The sequence below is a fragment of the Lepus europaeus genome, chromosome 12 (genome assembly GCF_033115175.1).
Source record: "Lepus europaeus isolate LE1 chromosome 12, mLepTim1.pri, whole genome shotgun sequence".
Taxonomy (NCBI): domain Eukaryota; kingdom Metazoa; phylum Chordata; class Mammalia; order Lagomorpha; family Leporidae; genus Lepus; species Lepus europaeus.
Window position 1 is genome coordinate 90,324,850 of NC_084838.1, and position 21,680 is coordinate 90,346,529.

General features: G+C 39.4%; 1 protein-coding gene across 1 annotated transcript; it reads left to right on the plus strand.

Moving 5' to 3' along the window:
- Window positions 1-932: 932 nt before the first annotated feature.
- Window positions 933-21,203, plus strand: LOC133771347 (vomeronasal type-2 receptor 116-like; the record flags this gene model as incomplete). The annotated part of the gene is made up of 6 exons (XM_062207095.1): window positions 933-1,220; window positions 1,994-2,800; window positions 3,521-3,748; window positions 12,119-12,242; window positions 16,166-17,036; window positions 21,182-21,203. Coding segments are annotated over exons 1-6 (2,259 nt in total), but the record flags the coding sequence as incomplete, so codon positions are not given.
- Window positions 21,204-21,680: the final 477 nt, after the last annotated feature.

Below are 21,680 nucleotides of genomic sequence, written 5' to 3' on the forward strand. Positions count from 1 at the left end.
ATAAAGCAAGCTCTGTTGACAATCAAGACATCAATCTCATTCGACAGAGATACTATTTCATGACATCATCTAATCCTTATTACCTCACAAGTATCCACTTTCTTCCTGTTGTAAAATATATTTATAGGTTTACCTGAAAGAAAGAGTGAGAAGGACAGACAGATTTTCCTTCCAGTGTCTCACACTATCACCCAAATGCCTGAAACAGCAAGGGCAAAGGCTGGCTAAAGCCTGAAAATACATTCAGATCTCCCTTGCAACTGTCAGGAGCCCAAGCAATCTGAACCATCATCTACTGCCTCCCATGATGCATTAGCAGGAAAGTGGATTGAAAGAAGAGTAGCTGGGACTGATATGAGATACAGGCATCCCAAGAAGCAGGTCTAATGCCTGCCTCAAAGACCCAACTTTCTTTGCTTCCCCATTAGGAGGTAAGATTTCAGGGGGAGGCCGGCGCCGCGGCTCACTAGGCTAATCCTCCGCCTTGCGGCGCCGGCACACCGGGTTCTAGTCCCGGTCGGGGCACCGATCCTGTCCCGGTTGCCCCTCTTCCAGGCCAGCTCTCTGCTGTGGCCAGGGAGTGCAGTGGAGGATGGCCCAAGTCCTTGGGCCCTGCACCCCATGGGAGACCAGGATAAGCACCTGGCTCCTGCCATCAGATCAGCGCGGTGCACCGGCCGCAGCGCGCTACCGCGGCGGCCATTGGAGGGTGAACCAACGGCAAAAGGAAGACCTTTCTCTCTGTCTCTCTCTCACTGTCCACTCTGCCTGTCAAAAATTAAAAAAATAATAATAATAATAATAAATAAATAAATAAAAAGATTTCAGGGGGAAATGAGCATCCAGCCTGGAAAAGTTACTGTATTTTATTTAAAGTGAATACATGTTTGAGCTTTCTCCCTAATATATCCCTCTGCCCTCTATGCAGGTTTAAGTTCGAGAACTATCAGTATGTCCTGGCTTTGGTTTTTGCCGTTGAGGAGATCAACAAGAACCCCCATCTTTTACCCAACATGTCTCTAGGATTTGATCTCTATAATGTCCCTTATACGGAATGGAAGACATTGGAGAGTTCCCTCACTTGGCTGTCAGGATTTAACAAATATGTACCAAATTACACCTGCAGAAGACAAAGGAAGTCTGTAGCAGCACTTACAGGAACATCGTGGGCAACTTGTGCCCAGATTGGGACACTGCTGGAACTTTACAAATTTCCACAGGTGAGGGTATGTGGGATGGGAGGAAATAAACCCATGTCTTCCTGAGTAACACTGTCAGGTTTCTTAAAACAATGAAGAGAGTCTTGATATGCGTCTCTCAATGTGTATAATCTCAAAGGGCAAGTACTCAAATACCTGATGGGAACCCACATTTCCTTTTTTTGTGAGTAGGGATCACAGAGAGCAGAAAAGCAGACAAAGGGGTTTCCTTGAACTCTGAGTTTGATAAGGTTTTTTGAGAAGCTTTCATGATGCAGATAATTTGAAATATGGAACACTCCTACTACTCATGGCCTTTGCTTCATGGTCTTTAAAACCAACATTGTGGTTTGTCTGAGAAGAATTGTTTATTTATAAAAATATTTATTAATGTATATATTTATATGTGCATGCATGTAAGTATTGGGAAGGCATAGTAAAACAGGACAAGATGAGAGAAAATGAAACCAATAGAGAGGGGTTTTCTTCCATCCATGGGTTCACTCCTCAAAGGGCCACAACACCCATGTCTGGGCCAGGTCAAAGCCAGGAGCCAAGAACTACAGTTCATCTTGAACATGGGTGGCAGGTGACCAAGTATTGTGGCCATCTTCTACCACCTTTCCATCATATTAGCAGGAAGCTGGATCAGAGCAGAGAATCCTGCTTCAAACCAGCATTCCATAAGCATCAAAAGCAGCAAGTTATTTTGCTGAACCACAATGCTGGCTTGGAGACCACACTTTATGGTGATCCTGTTCCTCATATTGCTTCCAATTTTCTTTTCTCTTCAGCTCACATTTGGGCCATTTGACCCTATTCTGAGTGACAGCACTCAGTTTCCTTCTCTCTATCAAATGGCCCCAAAGGACACATCTCTTGCTCTTGGCATGGTCTCCTTATTACTTCATTTTAGATGGACATGGGTAGGCGTGACCATCTCAGATGACCATAAAGGAATTCAATTTCTCTCAGACATTACAGAAGCCATGGAAAGGAATAAAGTATGTATAGCTTTTGTGGAAGTGGTCCCAGTCACTGCAGTGTCATACTTCACAAAAGCTTGGTCATATCATCGCCAGATCAGGCAATCATCAGCTAATGTGGTGATCATTTACGGTGATGCTGACTTTCTACTCGGCTTAACTGTTAGTATTGACAGAGATTCGATTATATGGAAAGTCTGGATCACAACCTCACAATGGGTGATCAATACTGAAAAGAACAATTTCTTACTTGACGCCTTCCATGGGACTCTGATTTTTTCACATCACCATGAGGAGATTTCAGGATTCAAAAATTTTATTCAGACTGCTAGTCCTTCCAAATATCCAGAAGACTTTTATCTCACCAAATTTTGGTATTTTGCTTTTAACTGCTCAGTTTCTGAGTCTGACTGTAAAACATTAGAGAACTGTCCTCTCAATGCCTCTTTGGCCTGGCTGCCTAGGAACATTATGGACATGTCTATGACTGATGGGAGTTACAATGTATACAATGCTGTGTATGCTGTGGCCCAGACCCTTCATGAAATGATGCTTCAACAAGTAGAAATGCAACCAACATGGGATGAGGAAGGACTGGCATTTATCCCATGGCATGTAAGGTCTCCTCCGTTACATAGCATGTAGAAACATCAATGCATATTTTATTAGAGGTGCTACAAGTGACCAACTCCATTAGTACAGCACTTTTTCTCCAATATCACAGGATATTTTCCACTTGTTTCAGTGTCTAGGACAATCTAGACATGGTAGAAATAGGCATCAATTACAAAATGGCTGTGGCAACATGAAATGTGATAAGATTCAAGATGTTTTTTAAAGAAGACTATAATATATTGCCTATTTTCCAGTGTGAAAAATAAATACTAAGTCATAGAGTTATTCAATGATAACAGGTCAATTACTTTTAAGTGGGAAAATGGTTAGGAGAACAATAATGGATATGTTATGTCAATGGTCTCTTTGAATTCTGAAACCACTTTAGATACTGATAACCTCATTTTGCCAAACAGCTGGGAACAACCAGAGAGGAAATGAATGTGTGAACATTCACTCTAGACTCGAGATTTGTTGGATTCCCATGATTACTGAATGGATGGTCTTTCTTTTAGTGTTTTCTCTTAAATTGACTCTGACACTTTATAAATATTATGATACCTTAGTTCTCCATAGGCTTTCATTTATTTTACTTCATTGCATGCCTGTGATAAAGTTTCATTATAAAGTGGAAATTAAACAATGAAGAGTAAACACTAATTCAAGTTTACTGTTCAACAATGAAGCACACTTCCTCATAGAATGATGTATCTCTTTTAGCTGCACCCCTTTCTGAAGAATATCCAATTCAAAAATCCTGCTGGAGACCAAGTGCATATGGATCATAAAAGAAAACTGGATGCAAAATATGACATTCTCAACTTCTGGAATTTTCCAGAGGGTCTTGGATATAAGGTGAAAGTAGGACAGTTTTCCTCTTACATTCAAGATGGCCAACAACTGTCATTATCTGAGGAGATGATAGAGTGGTCCACAGGAATTAAACAGGTAGGTTGGCCCTAACTGTGATGCTTCGCCTTACATATAAATAACCAAAATATTATTGTGATTGTTTATGCCCCTCACTGGTCATTAAAGGTCACATATGAACATTTAACAACTCACCCTCTAATTTTTTTGGCATCATCAAGGGAAATCTATTTCTGAGATGCTAAGATGGTTCAATATGCACAAACCAAAAAATGTGATATACCACTAAAAGAATGAAGGGCAAAAAGCACAATCTAAGTAGATTTAGAAAAAAGGAGTTGAACGATTTCTCATCCATTCATGATAAAAGTAAACTCAAAAATTACAGAGGGAGGAGATGTACAATTTGGGACATGCTCAAGCTGACTTGTCCCAAATGGCAGAGTTAGAAATGTGCCAAGGGATTCCAATTCAATTCCATCAAGGTGGCATGTGCCAATGCCATCTCACTAGTCCAAGTGATCAATTTCAGTTCACAATTGATCATAATGATAGATCTAAGAGTCAAAGGGATCACATAAACATGACTAGTGTCTGCTAATACTAACTGATAGAATCAAAAAGGGAGAGAACCATCCAACATTGGAATTGGGAGACACAGAAGACTCATAGAATGGCAGATGTCCTAAATAGCACTCTGGCCTCAGAATCGGCCCTTAAGGCATTCAGATCTGGCTCAAGAGCCCATGAGAGTATTTCAGGCATGGGAAGCCAAGACACTCTGGAAAAAAAAAAAAGAAGACCTAAATGAAAGATCTCTGCAAGTGAGATACCAGTGGAAAGAACGGGGCCATCAAAGAATGAAGTGCCTTTCTCTGAAGGGAGGAGAGAACTTCCACTTTGACTATGACCCTGTCAGAATAAGATTGGAGTTGGTGAACCCTAAAGGCTTCCATAGCCTTGGCAACTCATGACAAGAGTCTAGGGAGATTACTGATGCCATAAACAAGAGTGTCAAATTGTTAAGTCAACAACAGGAGTCACTGTGCACTTGCTCCTCATGTAGGATCTCTGTCCTTAATGTGTTGTGCAATGTGAATTAATGCTATAACTAGTACTGAAACAGTATTTTACACTTTATGTTCTGTGTGGGTGCAAACTGATGAAATCTTTACTCAATATATACTAAACTGATCTTCTGTATATAAAGAAAATTGAAAATGAATCTTTATGTGAATGGAATGGGAGAGGGAGCGGGAGTTGGGAGGGTTGCAGGCAGGAGGGAAGTCATGGAGGGAGGGAAGCCATTGTAACCCATAAGCTGTACTTTGAAAATTTATATTTGCTAAATAAAAGTTAAAAAAAATTACAGAGTGAATATAATTCAATATGATAAAAGCCCTGAATAACAAACACAACTGACATCATACACAATAGTGAAAATTGAAAACTTTTCCTCTAAGACAGAAGTAAAATAAATATGTCCTTTCTTGCCATATTCGTTCAACATAATACTGGAATTCCTAGACTGAGCAATTAGATAAGAGAATGCAATAAAATGCATCCATATTAGAAAGGAATAATTTAAATTGTTTTTTGTTGATGACATGATCTTATATATTTTTTAAAAAACCCTAAATACTCCACCAAAAAGATTTTACAACTGATGAAAAAATTCAGTAGCATAGTAGGATACAAAATCAACATTTTTGGTAACATTTTTCTCTTTATTACCCTTCAGAGAATTTCCACCTAGGTTGGCAGAACAGCTCAGGAAGGCAATATGGCCAAGTGTTTTTGTTTTGTTTTATTATCAATTCACATTTTCTTATTTTAAATTTTTATTCATGTTATAGCAGTCTTATTTACTTCATACATACAGATTTAGGAACATAGTAGGATTTCTCCCCTACCCTCCTTCCTACCCTTTCTCCAACCCTTCCTCCCCCTCTCTCTCAGCTTCCCATTCTTAGTTTTTACAATGTTCTATTTACAGTATACTTAATTATCATATGTTAACTCTACTCCAAGTAAAGGAGTTCAAAATAATATGAAGAGAAAGAAAGCAAAATGAAACAAAACACATTTCCTCAATAGAAGAGACAAAGGCTATAAACAGTCATCTATTCTCAAAATGTATATTTCACTCCAATACATTACATTTCAGGTATTCTATTAGCTACATCAGATCAAAGAAAATATATGATATCTGTCTTTTTGGGACTGGCTTATTTTACTAAGTATAATGGTTTCCAGTTGCAATCATCTTATTGCAAAAGAAACGATTTCATATTTTTTATAGCTGAGCAGTACTCCATAGTTTATATATGCCATAATTTCTTTATCCAATCCATAGGTGATAGACATCTGGGTTGATTTCATATCTTGGCTGTTCTGCATTGTGCTGCAAAGGACATGGGGGTACAGATAACTCTTTCATATACTGATTTCTTTTAGTTTGGGTAAATTCCCAGAAGTGAGATGATTAGATCATATGGTATGTCTATATTCAGATTTCTGAGGTATCTCCATACTTTCTTCCACAGTGGTTGCACCAGCTAACATGCCCACCAACAGTGGATCAGGGCACCATTTTCCTCACATCCTCTATAGTATTTGTCATTTGTTGATTTCTGTATGAGAGCCATTCTAACAAGAGTGAGGTGAAACATCATTATGGTTTTGATTTGCATTCTCCTGATGGCTAGTGATCCTGAGCATTTTTGTGAGTATCTGTTAGCCATTTGAATTTCCTCTCTTGAAAAATGCCTGTTTAAGTCTTTTGCCCACTTCTTCATTGGATTGATTGTTTTTTTGTTGTTGTTGTTGTTTTTGAATTTCTTGAGCTCTTTATATATTCTGGATGTTAACCCTTTATCAATTGTGTAGTTTGCAAATATTTTGTCCCATTCTATCAGTTGTTTCTTCACTTTGATTAGTGTTTTTTCTGCAGTACAGCAACTTCCCAGCTTGACGTAATCTTATTTGTCAATTTTGGCTTTGATTGCCTGTGCTTTTGGGGGTCTTTCCAAGAAGTCTTTGCCTATGCCAATGTCTTGTAGAATTTCCTGATGTTCTCTAATGAGTTGGTGGTATTGGGCCATAGAGTTATGTCTTTGATCTAATTGAGTGCATTTTGTGTAAGGTGTAATGTAGGCAATCTAGTTGCTTTATCAAAGATAAGTTGGCTGTAGATGCATGGATTGATATCTGGAGTTTTTAAACTGTTCCATTGGTCTACCAGTCTGTATTTGTGCCAGTAACAAGCTGTTTTGATTATAACTGTCCTGTAGTATGTCTTGAAATCAGGTATTGTGATGCTTCCAACTTTGTTCTTGTTATATAAGACTGCTTTAGCTATTTAGGTATCATGTATTTCCATATGAATTTCAGCATCGTTTTCTCTACATCTGTGAAGAATGTCATTGGTCTTTTGATTGGGATTGCATTCAATATGTAAATTGCTTTTGGTAGTATGGACATTTTGATGATGTTGAGTTTTCCAATCCAGTAACATGGTAGACTTTTCCATTTCTTTTATTATTATTATTATTATTATTATTATTATTATTTGACAGGTAGAGTTATAGACAGTGAGAGAGAGACAGAGAGAGAGGTCTTCTTTCTGTTGGTTCACTCCCCAAATGGCCGCCACGGCTGGAAATGCACCTATCTGAAGACAGGAGCCAGGTGCTTCCTCCTGGTCTCCCATGTGGGTGCAGGGGCCCAAGCACTTGGTCCATCCTCCACTGCCCTTCTGGGCCACAGCAGAGCGCTGGACTGGAAGAGGGGCAACCGGGACTAGAACCAGGCGCCCATATGGGATGCCAGTGCCGCAGGCGGAGGATTAACAAAGTGAGCCACGGCACCGGCCCCAACTTTTCTATTTCTTTAGTGCTTTGTAATTTTCATAGTAGAGACCTTTGACATCATTGGTTAAATTTATTCCAAGGTATTTAATTCTTTTTGGAACTATTGTGAATGGGACTGATGTTAAAATGTCTTTCTCATCCATGACATTGCCTGTGTATACAAAGGCTACTGATTTTTCTGTGTTGATTTTATATCCTACCACTTCAACAAACACTTTTATGGCTCCAATAGTCTCTCACTGCATTTGGATCTCCTATATATAAGATCATGTCATCTGCAAGTGTGGATAGTTTGATTTTCTCTTTTCTAAGTTGTATCCTTTTGATTTCTTTTTCTTGCCTAATGGCACTGGTAAAACTTCCAGGACTATATACTGAATAGCAATGGTGAGAGTAGGAACCCTTGTCTGGTTCCAGATCTCAGGGGGAACATTTCCAGCTTTTCCCCATTCAACAGGATGCTGGCTGTGGGTTTGTCATAAATTACCTTTATTGTGTCGAGGAATATTCCTTCTATAACCAATTTGCTTAAGGTTTTCATCATGAAAGGATGTTGTATTTTAACAAATTTTTTCTCTGCATCTATTGAGATAACCATATGATTTTTGTTCTTCAGTTTGTTAATGTGATGTGTTACATGGATTAATCTGCAAATTAAATAATCACTGCATACCAGGGATAAATCCCACTTGGTCTGGGTGAATGACATTTCTGATGTGTTATTGGATTCTATTAGATAATATTTTGTTGAAGATTTATGCATCTTTGTTCATCAGGGATATTGGTCTATAGTTCCATTTCCTTGTTGCATCGTTTTCAGTATTAGATATTAAGGTAAAGCAGGCTTCACAGAAGAAGTCTGTAAAAATTCCCTCCCTTTGAATTGTTATGAATAACTTAAGAATAACAATGTCTGGTATAATTCAGCAGTGAAGCTATCTGGTCCGGGGCTTTTCTTTCTTGGAAAGGTCTTTATTACTGATTCAATTTCTGTTTTGATTATTGGTCTGTTTAGGTTTTCTGTATCTTCATGATTCAATTTAGGTAGGTTGTATGTTTCTAGGAATCTATCCATTTCTTTGAGGTCTCCTAATTTGTTGGCATACAGCTCTTTGTAGTAATTTCTGATGGTTGATTTTATTTCTGTGGTATCTGCTATTACATTCCCTTTTTCATCTCTGATTTTATTGATTTGGGTCTTTCCTTTTTTTTGGTTACTTCCACCAATGGTGTATAAATTTATTTTTTCCAAAAAACTGCTCTTCATTTCACTGATTTTTTTCTATTTCTTGCTTTACTTTTTTTTCTTTTTTTATTTTTTATTTCATAAATGTGAATTTACAAAGTGCAACTTTTGTGTTGTTGTGGCTCCCCCCCCCCAACCTCCCTCCCTCCCGTGGCCCTCCCCTCTCCCTTTCCCTCTCCCATCCCGCCCTTTATTGAGTTTCATTTTCAATTACCTTCATATACTGAAGATCAGCTTAGTATATACTAAGCAAGGATTTCAACAGGCTGCATTCACACAACCGCACAAGGTTTATTCTCTAATTATTTCTTTTCTCCTACTAATTTTAGGTTTGGTGCTTTTTTTTAGGTCTTCAGATGCACTGATATCTCATTTCTGGCACCTTTCCTGTTCATATAGGTACCGACCGCTATAAACTTCCCTCTTAACACAGCTTTGCTGTATCCTAGATGTATTAATATGTTGCATTGTCATCTAAATTTGTTTCCAGAAATTTTTTTTATTACTCTTCTGATTTCTTCAATGACCCACTGTTCATTTAGGAACATGTTGTTCTCCATGTGTTTGCATATGTCCTATATTCCTGAGTTGTTGATTTCCAGCTTCATTGCATAGTGGTATGATTTTGATTATTTTGAATTTGCTGAGACTTGCTTTATGGCCTAGTATGTGGTCAATCCTAGAGAAGGTTCCATGCACAGATGAGAAGAATTTGTATTCTGCAATTGTAGGATGAAAAGTTCTGTAGATATCCAGTAGATCCATTTGGTCTATAGTGTCGATTTACTCTATTTCCTTGCTGATTTTCGGTCTGGTTGATTTGTCTATCTCTGAAAATAGGGCACAGAAGTCCCACATTACCACTGTATTGGAGTCTATGTCTCCCTTTAGGTCCATTAACATTTTTTTAAATAGCCAGGTGCCCTGTAATTGGTGCACATACATTTATTATAAGTCACATCTTCCTGTTGAATTGATCCTTTAATCATTATATAGTGCCCATTTTTGTCTCTTTTAACAGTTTTTATGCTAGTCAATTTTGTCTTATATTAGGTGGCAACACCAGCTCTTTCTTGGTTTCTGTTAGAATGGAATAACTTTGTCCATCCTTCTCTTTCACTCTACGTGTATCTTTGTTGGTGAGATGCATTTCTTTTAAGCAGCAAATAGATGGGTTTTGTTTTTTAATCCATTCTACTGGTCTATATCTTTTAACCATAGAGTTAAGGCCATTTTCATTCAAGGTGACTATTGACAAGTAACATTCCGCCCTGCCATTTTTCCATAAATATTCCCCCTTGTTTACTCTGTATTTCTTTTGTACTTCTACTGGGGGTTTTTCTACCTTCTCATCCTTTCATAGTGATAGTTATCTTCCTGTGTTTCTATGTATAGTACATCCTTCTTTATTATTTCTTTAATTTATTTGACAGGTAGAATTATAGACAGTGAGAGAGACGGAGAGAAATGTCTTCTTTCCATTGGTTCACTCCTCAAATGGCCGCTATGGCCGGCGCTGCACAGATCCGAAGCCAGGAGCCAGGTGCTTCCTCCCGGTCTCCCATGTGGGTGCAGGGGCCCAAGCACCTGGTCCATCCTCCACTGCCCTCCTGGGCCACAGCAGAGAGCTGGACTGGAAGAAGAGCAACCGGGACTAGAACCAGGCGCCCATATGGGATGCCAGTGCCAAAGGCAGAGGATTAACCAAGTGAGCCACAGTGCCGGCCCCTCTATATATAGTATATCCTTAAGCATCTTTTGTAAAAGTGGAGAAGTGGTGACAATTTCTTTCAATTTCTGTTTGTTATGGAAGGTCTTTATTTCATTTTCATTCATAAATGAGAATTTTGCAGGGTATAGTATTCTGGATTGACAATTTTTTTCTTCTATGTCTTGGACTATACCTCACCATTCCCTTCTAGCCTGTAGGGTTTCTGATGAGAAGTCAGCTGTGAGTCTAATTGGAGATCCTATGAAAAGTAATCTGGCATTTCTCTTGTGCACATTTTAGAATCTGATGGCTTTTATATTTCAGCTATGTTTCTGTGGCTTAGTGGAATGTCTGCACTTTCAGTTAATACTAAGAAGTGTGTGGTGGGTGTGGCCATGGAGTTCTAGTTAATGCTCTAGGTTGAGCAAGTTTCCAGGGTAACACCCTTGTTGGGTGTGGTAGAATTCAATACCAACCTATGCCCTACAGCTTCTCATGTTACCACTAAGTCCCCAAGGTCTCAGCACATAAGGCTCCCACAGTCACTGGGTCCAGAGGTTTCTCTCTGCCCTGCCAGTCTGTCCATCAATAGAGAGGCAAATGTTCTCTGCGGTAGCTCTGCCTAGGCATTTTGACCCTGGGAGTTTGTGGGTGCAGGTGCCGCACTGACCCACACAGCTGCCCAGCCACCTCCCTTCCAGGCTCAAAGTCAGTGGGGACTGCAGGTTCTTTTCCTCCACAAGAATCTCTGGATCACTCACACACTAGAGCCACTGGCCAAACATTGCTGCCGGTTCACCACTGCCATCGGCACTGTCAATCAGGTGTCCTGTCTCAGCCAGCTGCTATGCATGCACCTGAAGGCTTCTGTGTAGCTGCTGCTGCCCTAATCTAAAATGGCACCCACTCTCTCTCAGCCAGACAGCTGACACTGTTCTGGAGAGACTGGGGGGCGGGGGCGGGGGAATCAAACATCCCCTCTACTTCCACTGGATCCACAGGTAACCACCAGCAGCCGCCCGTTCCCAGGGCTCATACCAGACCCACACCACACTCTCCCTCCAGCTCTATCATCACAGGTTGCAGCAGTCCAGCCTCACCTCTGTCTCCAAACTGTTGTCCACTCTGGCTCTGTGCTGCTTCAACTCCACTTGAGCTCATGCTCTACGTCGGCACCGTCCACACAGGTTCATGCTGTTTCACCTCTTCCTGTGGGGTTTTCCATGCAGTTTTCTCTCCAATTTTCCCTCAGAGTGTACTTCCTATACTTTTCTCTTCATTGTTTATCCTTACCAGTGCTGTGGCATAAAGGAAAAAGCTACCAGCTGTGGAGTCAGCATTCCATATGGGCACTGGCTAGAGAGTCCTGATCTTCCAATTTAAGAAACATTCTTATTTACAGACTTTCTGATGGATGGAAAAAGGAGTACAATTTATATAACCATATTGTTCACAGTGTTCTGATATTTGATCCTATGCATGAATATTGCACCCAGTCACTAAACTGCATTTATATGAATGTGCATACTAATTAATGATGTAATATATAAAACACTGTAATGATCAGAGATTTAGGTCAAAGTGTGAGCTGTTACCAACACACATCTGATTTTCCTCAGATTCCTCACTCTGTATGCAGTGAGAGTTGTAATCCTGGATTCAGGAAATCCCCTCAGGAGGGAAAAGCTTCCTGTTGTTTTGATTGTATCCCCTGCCCAGAAAATGAGATTTCCAATGACACAGGTAAGTGTATGCTTCCTTCCAAGGAAATGCTAGAGATCTGGAAAAGAAATGAAGAGGAATTTTTCTTTCCTTCAGTTAGTAATTTAACTATAATTGATCACATTCTCTCTGGAAATAACACACTACCTATTCCTTGAACCACATTATTAGATTCTTTATATGCGACCCATTATGGGAATTACTGTCTAAAGAAGCCACATTTCAGCACCCCACATTACCTGAGTTTCATCTCCATTGGCCAAGTTAACATATGGTATTATTGATATCAACTTCTCACCTTCTTTGATGTTATATTGATATCACATTGATGACATCCTTAACCTCTCAGTGCCTAACACTGCACTTGACACAGAGCCCAAGTTGGAAAGTCCCTTTTAAGAAATGAGTGTATCTGCTATTCACATCCAAATTACAATACAAAATACCCTCTTTGAGTATTTTTTTCTGATTCATCAGATTTACAGTTGAATAGGATAGACAACAGTTGAGTCGGATGATGAATGCAACGTAGCATCACAAGGGTGCAGGGAGGGTTGCACAGTACTTATGGTATTAACAAGGTGATTGTGTAAACACTTTTGAGATTGTCATGTATGCTCAGATGTTATATTAGATGTATGAAGGTAGGAAAAAATTCTGTTAGGATTATGAAAATTGCACGATTGTACATTACCACTTTGTGTAACATTCAAAAAACCTCCAGAAGTTTCAGGAGCCTCCTCTGGGTCTCCCATATGGGTGTAGGGGCCCAGGGACTTGGGCCATCTTCCACTATTTTCCCATGCCACATCAGAGAACTGGATCAGAATTCGAGCAGCCGGGAATCAAACTGGTGCACATACAAGATGCCAGCGCTGGAGGCCGAGGCTTTAACCTGCTGCATCACAGTACAGGCCCCTGGACTTAATTTTTTTAAGTTTTTATTTAATAGAAAGATCTTCCATTTGCTGCTTCACTCCTCAAATGCCTGCGATAGGTGGGTCAGGACCAAGCTAAAGCTAGGAGACCCAACTCAGTCTGAGTCTCACATTTTCATGGGAGGTATACTACTACTTGAGTTATAACCTGCTGTTTCCCATTTGTAGGAACCAGCATCTAATTTAGTGTTGGGATCTAAACTCATGCACTTAGAAAAGGTATGGGGACATCCTAACAAGTGTCCTAACACAATGGCACCAAAATGCCTACTCCCAAAATATAATCAACCTAAAAACATGAAACTAAAACAAAAATAGTGATAAGTCCAAAGTTGAATATTATTTATGAAATTGTGAGGTAGAGCCAAAACTATCTATAGAGATAAATGTTTAATCCTACATAATATATTTATATTTAATTTACATTTGTTGTTTCTATGCATATTTAAATAAGAGAGGTTGAAGTTCTATACTTGAAGCATTCACAGGTTAGAAAATACAAAGAAACTACAAAGAAAATAGAAAGTAAGTTTTGATAAATCAGACAGGAAAAAGAAAACAAAAACAAAATACAGAGAGAGCATACAAAATGCTAAAGTAAATTCTAATGAAAAAATTAATTAAGTAAATAAACTTACCTAGATTAATAAACAAAATGAGATTAAAAAAACAAAATGCAGGTCAATTCTGAAAAGGGATATTTACACAAATCTAGAGAAGAATTTTAACACCAAGAGAATATAGTATAAATGGTGAAACATCAATACATTTGAAAAATCTAATAAAATTCACAAATTCCATGGAAAAAAGTTAACAAAATTACTGAAAGAATAAATGAAAAATATTTCTAATCGCACGTTTATGAGAGGACTTCAGAAAGGGAACTGAAAGCTAAGTCTATTTTATTGTGAAATTGAAATGTATTTTTCATGAATTTTATGAAGATTGGTCATATCATTAAATTTGAATCCATAGTTTAATTCTTTCCCATTATTTATATTGTGACCAAGAACTTCACTGGAGCCCACTATCAGATTCAACAATAATAACAAATTACAAAAATGCTTTCATTGAGAAGGAAAAATGGGTGAATCTCTTCATTGGATGAATAAAGCTAACTTTTATACCTATATCTTGCAATGCCATTAGAATAAACACACTTTAAAGGCCTCTTCACCTTCTTTATTTAAATTTACTTCCTACTTCAAATCTAGATATATTTTTGAAGGTTATATATAATGACTAAATAAGATTTATGCAAAGTAATAGAAAACACTACTTTCTGGAAAATAACAGAAATAACAATCGCCATAATTGCCAAAAATGCAATGAAATTAAACACTTTTTCATTATGTACAAATGCAAATTTCTTCAAAAAAGTTCACGGAAATTGGATTAAAAGATATGTTTATTTTGGCACAAGAAAGTAAAATCTATGCAGTTATTTAAAAATGTGTTTTTCCATGAAATTTTGGTACTTCCTTGTAGATAACAAACACAAGTCTTACTCAATTACCAGTAGTACAGAACTGTCTTAAGGACACTGATGGCACCCTGAAAAACATATCAGGTTTTCTGGCTCAACATTGAAAGCAAGAATGAGCATTGTGCGCGTTTCTACCAGATAACGTTTTGGAAGTCCTAATCTACATAATTTTCAGAGAAAGAAATAAATGGAGGCCGGCGCCGCGGCTCAATAGGCTAATCCTCCGCCTGTGGTGCCAGCACACCAGGTTCTAGTCCCGGTTGGGGAGCCGGATTCTGTCCCAGTTGCCCCTCTTCCAGGCCAGCTCTCTGCTATGGCCCAGGAGTGCAGTGGAGGATGGCCCAAGTCCTTGGGCCCTGCACCCCATGGGAGACAAGGAAAAGCACCTGGCTCCTGCCTTCAGATCAGCGCAGTGCACCGGCCACAGCGCGCCAGCCGCGGCGGCCATTGGAGGGTGAACCAACAGCAAATGGAAGACCTTTCTCTGTCTCTCTCTCTCTGTTCACTCTGCCTGTCAAAAAAAAAAAAAGAAATAAAAAGAAAAATTGGCTGGAAATAAAAAATGAAACTGGTGTTATTTCAGATGACATTGCAAGTATAAAATCCAATTAAATTAATGAATAGCTGAATTTAGTGATGATTGAGCGGAATTTAATATCAAAAAAGCCCATTTCTACATTCCATTCTATGCCATTTAAAAATGAAATTATAAATAACATTTACTATATCTGAAATGTGGGATATACTGAGAGATAAATGTCACACAGTTTTCAAACAGTCTGCCTAAAAACTTAAATAGCATTTAGAAAAGTAAATGAATGGAATACATGAAGTGATAAAGAATTTTCACTGTTGGGAAAACTCAATATTAGTATTAATTGTACTAACTATTTCATTTGATGATTAAATGACTTTTCAACTAAAATTATACCAACATATTTTGTAGAATAAATTACAACTTATTATAGAATGAGAGTACTTACTATATCAGAAAGAAAGTATTATGGTTAGATATACTAGTGGCTTTCAAAAAATTCACAGAAAATTCATAAGAAAAGGTATAGATTTCAAAATGCACACCTAAATAAACACATATTTGAACTCAGTTTTTCACAATAGGTTTGATGTAGCCTTATGTTTCCCTTAAATGCAGTAAATTATCAAACTTGTGGTTGTTTCTTAATAACTACTCATTTAATGAATTAACCAAAGAAATTAGCACTGAAATTAATTCTATGTATAGACATAATAGTATTCTGTGACAAGAAAAACATGCTCTAATGGATATGCCACATAGTAGTAAATAAGAAGAAAAAATAATAACTTTGAACCATATGAAAATGGAAGACTAAATTGGAATAATTTATAACATAACATTTTTTTATTTTGCTGTATGGAGAAAAAAGAAAAGAAATTGGCTCAATGAGTCCAGTTAGCTTCTGTTGGAAGAATTAGGAGTAGGGAGATCTATGCATGAGAAATATGACTCTGGACTGATGACAATATGAATTTCTCACCAGACATGGATCAGTGTATGAAGTGTGCAGATCATCAGTACGCTAATGTGGAGCGAAACCAATGCCTCCAGAAAGCTGTGACCTTTCTTGGTTATGAAGACCCCTTGGGGAAGTCCCTGGCCTGCACAGCTCTGGGCTTCTCTGTCCTCACAGTGCTTGCTTTGGGCATCTTCGTGAAGCACCGAGACACTCCCATCGTCAAGGCCAATAACCGGGTTCTCAGCTACGTCCTCCTCATCTCCCTCACCTTCTGTTTTCTCTGCTCCTTACTCTTCATTGGACGTCCCAACACGGCCACCTGCATCCTCCAGCAGACTACATTTGGGATGGTGTTCACCGTGGCTGTCTCCACTGTCTTGGCCAAAACTATTACTGTGGTTCTAGCTTTCAAGATCACTGCTCCAGGGAGAAGAATTCGGCATTTGCTGGTGTCAGGGGCGCCTAATGCTGTCATTCCCATCTGCTCCCTCATCCAACTGACCCTTTGTGGAATATGGCTGGGGACCTCTCCTCCTTTCATCGACACAGATGTACACGCTGAATATGCACACATCATCATTGTGTGCAACAAGGGCTCAGCCACTGCCTTCTACTGTGTCCTGGGATACCTGGGCTCCTTGGCCCTGGGCAGCTTTACTGTAGCTTTCCTAGCCAGGAACCTGCCCGACACATTCAATGAGGCCAAGTTCCTGACATTCAGTATGGTGGTTTTCTGTAGCGTCTGGGTCACCTTCCTGCCTGTCTATCACAGCACCAAGGGGAAGGTCATGGTGGCTGTGGAGGTCTTCTCCATCTTGGCCTCCAGTGCAGGGCTCCTAGGCTGCATCTTTGCCCCGAAGTGCTACGTTATTTTGTTGAGACCCGATAGGAACTCTCTGCATGGGTTTAGGGATAAAGTGCAACCTGGGATAAATAAGCCCTCTTAAGTCATAACTCATGAGTTTCCCTAAATAGAGGGTCTGAGACAAAGCTCTGTCACTACTGCATTCAGGTATTAAATGACAATATGGAACTGACTGCAATGTACAAGTGACTTGTGCTTTTTTCTCTAATACTATTTGCATTAATAAAACCACCACCCATCACCTTTTCAACTTTGAATTAAATATGGATTTTCTGTTGTTCCCAATTTTTTTTGACAGGCAGAGTGGATGGTGAGAGAGAGAGAGAGACAGAGAGACAGGTCTTCCTTTACCATTGGTTCACTCTCCAATGGCCGCTGCGGCTGGCGCACTGTGCTGATCCGAAGCCAGGAGCCAGCTGCTTATCATGGTCTCCCATAGGGTGCAGGGCCCAAGGACTTTGGGCCATCCTCCACTGCACTCCCAGGCCACAGCAGAGAGCTGGCCTGGAAGAGGGGCAACCGGGACAGAATCTGGCGCCCCAACCGGGACTAGAACCCGGTGTGCCAGCGCCGCTAGGCAGAGGATTGTCCTATTGAGCCATGGCGCCAGCCCTGTTGTTCCCATTACATCTTCAAAGAATCCTACAATCCTTGTTTGATTTTGTTTTTATGATTCCCATTTATGTTGTCTTCCATCTGGCTTTTCAACTATTTTTACTTTTTCATAATATACTAATATTATATATTATAAATATTATATAATATAAATATTACTCTCTTTCTGGTCCTCTAACATGTTTCAATGAGTTGTTTTTTTCCTTTTGAAGAAATACCAGAAGTTTAATATGCTGGATATAGTATACTTTGATAGCTTATATATAGTTTTGTTATTTTTTTGATATTTTCAACACTCCTGAGACTTCTAATATAGATTTTATGTTTCATGTGACCTTTGAAATTGTTCAATTCAAATAGCAAAATTCATACAGTAAAATAAATGCTGGCTGGCGCTGCGGCTCAATAGGCTAATCCTCTGCCTGTGGCGCCAGCACACCGGGTTCTAGTCCCGGTCAGGGCGCCGGACTCTGTCCTGGATGCTCTTCTTCCAATCCAGCCCTCTGCTGTGGCCCGGGAGTGCGGTGGAGGATGGCCCAAGTGCTTGAGCCCTGCACCCGCATGGGTACCAGGGGAAGCACCTGGCTCCTGCCTTCAGATCAGCGTGGTGCGCCAGCCCCAGCACACCGGCCACGGCAGCCATTGGGGAGTGAACCAACGGAAAAGGAAAACCTGTCTATCTGTCTCTCTCTTTCATTCACTGTCCACTCTGCCTGTCAAAAAAAAAAGAAAAAAAATGCTATATACTATAGTATAATTCATATAGCACAATAATTGTTTAATATTTTTAAATTGTATGTATTCATTTTTCAGTGTAGAACTTTAATACATATATTTAATGTGTTAATATCATTTTTGGTTCAGACCTACTTCTTAAACATTCAAAAAGGGTTTACTGTACATATTTTATGTGTACTTTGAAATTTCAGTAAATGTGTATAATGTGCACTGATCAAATTCATACTTCTTTCTCCTTTTCCTTCCTTTATGATTGACTCTTTGAGCACCTCTCTTTTATTTGCTCAGAAAATATTTAGCAAATGGTTGTGAACTTTAGTTATCTAACTGTGCTGGGCTGTTTTGGTACCTGTGATCCAACCACATTCTGCCCTCCAGTAATCAAAAGGAAGAATATTTGTGTTTACATCTCTGTGTCATGTTTATTTCTCTTAAGAAAATATTAAAAATATATGTGGAGTGAAACATGCTTTGGCATGTGGTATGGGGAACAATATACAGCAGCTACACTAACTGCCCATTTTATTAAGATTATTTCTTGAGAGAGCGGCAAGATGGCGGAATAGGCAGGGAGCACACTATTAGTCCGGGGGAGAGACAGTTTAATATAACTGGAGATACTGCAGGGTCAAGGAAGAGTAGGGGATGAAACAGCAGAGGAAACTCTTCCGGAACTAGTGATTCACAGTGGACCTGCGTGGAGAGCGTGGGAGCCCAAGTTCGGGACACCAGCGGCGGACTCAACGCACCAGCGCTGGAACACGAGGTGAGCCGAACCTCAATAGCCCGAGACACCAGCGGGCAAGCGGAAAGAGGAGACTAGAGGGAACGAGGCTTGAAACTCCGTGGGGAAAAATTCACCAGGCTAACTAGAAGAGAGAGAGGAAAAAAATAAAAAAGTGACCGATACGGACACAAGTTTCTCTCTCTCCGCTCACCTCTCAAAGGTGAGCAAGACAGAGCAGGCGCCATTTTGGACATACGTCATAAGCAGGGCGACCTCAGGTCTGCACCGGCCCTGAGCCTAGCAGAAAAACCTGACTCTGGGGGGAGGGGTGAAATAACAGGAGATTAGCATCTAACTTGGCAACCCAGTGGGAGACTGCAGGAGAATTGGAGCCCACACTGAGGGCAGCACAGATTCCCTGTGTGGTCCTTGGGAAAGAGCTTCCAATCTCTGGCTCCTGTGGGTATATCATTTGCCTGCTAACTACCTCCAATCACGTTCAGCTGTGCGGAATTACTTCCCCTTTGAATCAAAAAAAGAAAGAAAGAAAGAGATTTACCACACCTAACCTGGGAGTGTCATCTTTGACACACCCTCAACCCTGAGGAACCAAACACAGCTCTCAGTCCACACTCATCTCAAGCCTCTAAGGCTCCACCGAAAGCAGACAGTCCACTTACTATAGAGCCATAGTGTAACAAGAAAAAACAACACAGTGAAGAAACCAAATATCTCCAACATGCAAAACAACAAACGAAAAACCAAGCTAACAAGAACAAGGAAGACACTATGACACCCCCAAATGAAAAAGACACCCCAATTCAATATTATGAAGATGATGAGATAGAAGAAATGCAAGAAGCAGATCTCAAAAAAATTGATAAGAACATAAAGAAGTTCACAAAAACAAATTCTTGAACTACAGAAATCCTTAATGGACAAGATAGAAAATCTCAATTGTGAACATGAAATATTAAGGAGGAATCAAAATGAAATGAAACAACTAGTGGAACAACAAACTGTGATAGTGACGAGAAATCATAATGACATGAAGAATTCAATACATCAAATGACAAACACATTAGAGAGCCTTAAAAACGGAATGGGCGAAGCAGAAGAGAGAATATCAGACTTAGAAGACAGAGAACAGGAAAGGAAACAGGCAAACCAAAGAAAAGAAGAAGAAATTAGAAATCTAAAAAATATTGTCGGGAATCTACAGAATACTATTAAAAAACCCAACATTCGGGTTCTAGGAGTTCCTGAAGGCATGGAGAGGGAGAAAGGATTAGAAGGCCTTTTAAGTGACATACTAGCAGAAAATTTCCCAGGTTTGGAGAAGGACAGAGGCATCTTAGTACAGGAAGCTTATAGAAACCCTAATAAACATGACCAAAAGAGATCCTCACCACGACACGTCGTAATCAAACTCACCACAGTGAAACATAAAGAAAAGATCCTAAAATGTGCAAGAGAGAAACGTCAGATTACTCTTAGAGGATCTCCAATTAGACTCACAGCTGACTTCTCATCAGAAACCCTACAAGCTAGAAGGGAATGGCGAGACATAGCCCAGGTACTAAGAGAGAAAAACTGCCAGCCCAGAATACTATATCCTGCAAAGCTCTCATTTGTGAATGAAGGTGAAATTAAGACTTTTCATAGCAAACAGAAACTGAAAGAATTTGTTGCCACTCATCCTGCCCTGCAAAAGATGCTTAAAGATGTCTTACACACAGAAACACAGAAACATGGTCACCAATATGAAAGAAGGTAAAGGAAGGAAACCTCATAGCAAAAGGTCACAGGAAGCTCAATTTCTCTTTGACATAGAATTAAACTCTGATGCTCTGTGAAAGCAATGTGTTAAAGTAATCTATTATGTTCTCTTGATGTCTGTTAAATCCTAATTGTTCAAAAACAGATGCATTTTTATTAAGAGCTATGGGTTATTTAAATATGTGCTTATTTTCAAAGATTTGAATAATCACCTTGTAACAATGATCCAATTTGGTCTATGTTATGTCATGATTTTAAGGAATCTTATTTCAACCAGATATTTTGGATTTTGAGCCCTCTTGGCATTCTTGACAGGCATTCAAAAAATCAAAGTTTCAAACAATCTGGTCTCTAAAATTTCCAGTAAATCCTGGACTTTGGTTTTTCCAGTTTGGGCCAAACTGAAAAAATCGAAGTACCTATGTCTCTATTTATAGAGACACCAACTAATCAGGCTAATTGGATTATATTAGAAGGACTGTCAAGATGTGATGTGGTACCAGACTTTAAGTTTCTATAATGGAAAATGCTATTAATACAAATGTTTGAGAATTAAAAAGTCTAATGATCTTGTGTTACTAGACATGATAGTTATCTTAATGAGAAAGCCCCAGAGGCCTAAAGGGTTAAATACTTGTAAAATCCTACAGGTGCTTTCAAAAATACTGTGAAGTAAGCAAGTGCCTCTTGTTGGTTGATGAGTTTATAATTTTAAACATGGCGACTTAAAGTCTTTTGTCATCCACAGTTATATATGATGTGCTGCTCATAAAACTAAAGCATTGTTGGTTCTGTGTTTAGCTGTCCTCCTATAA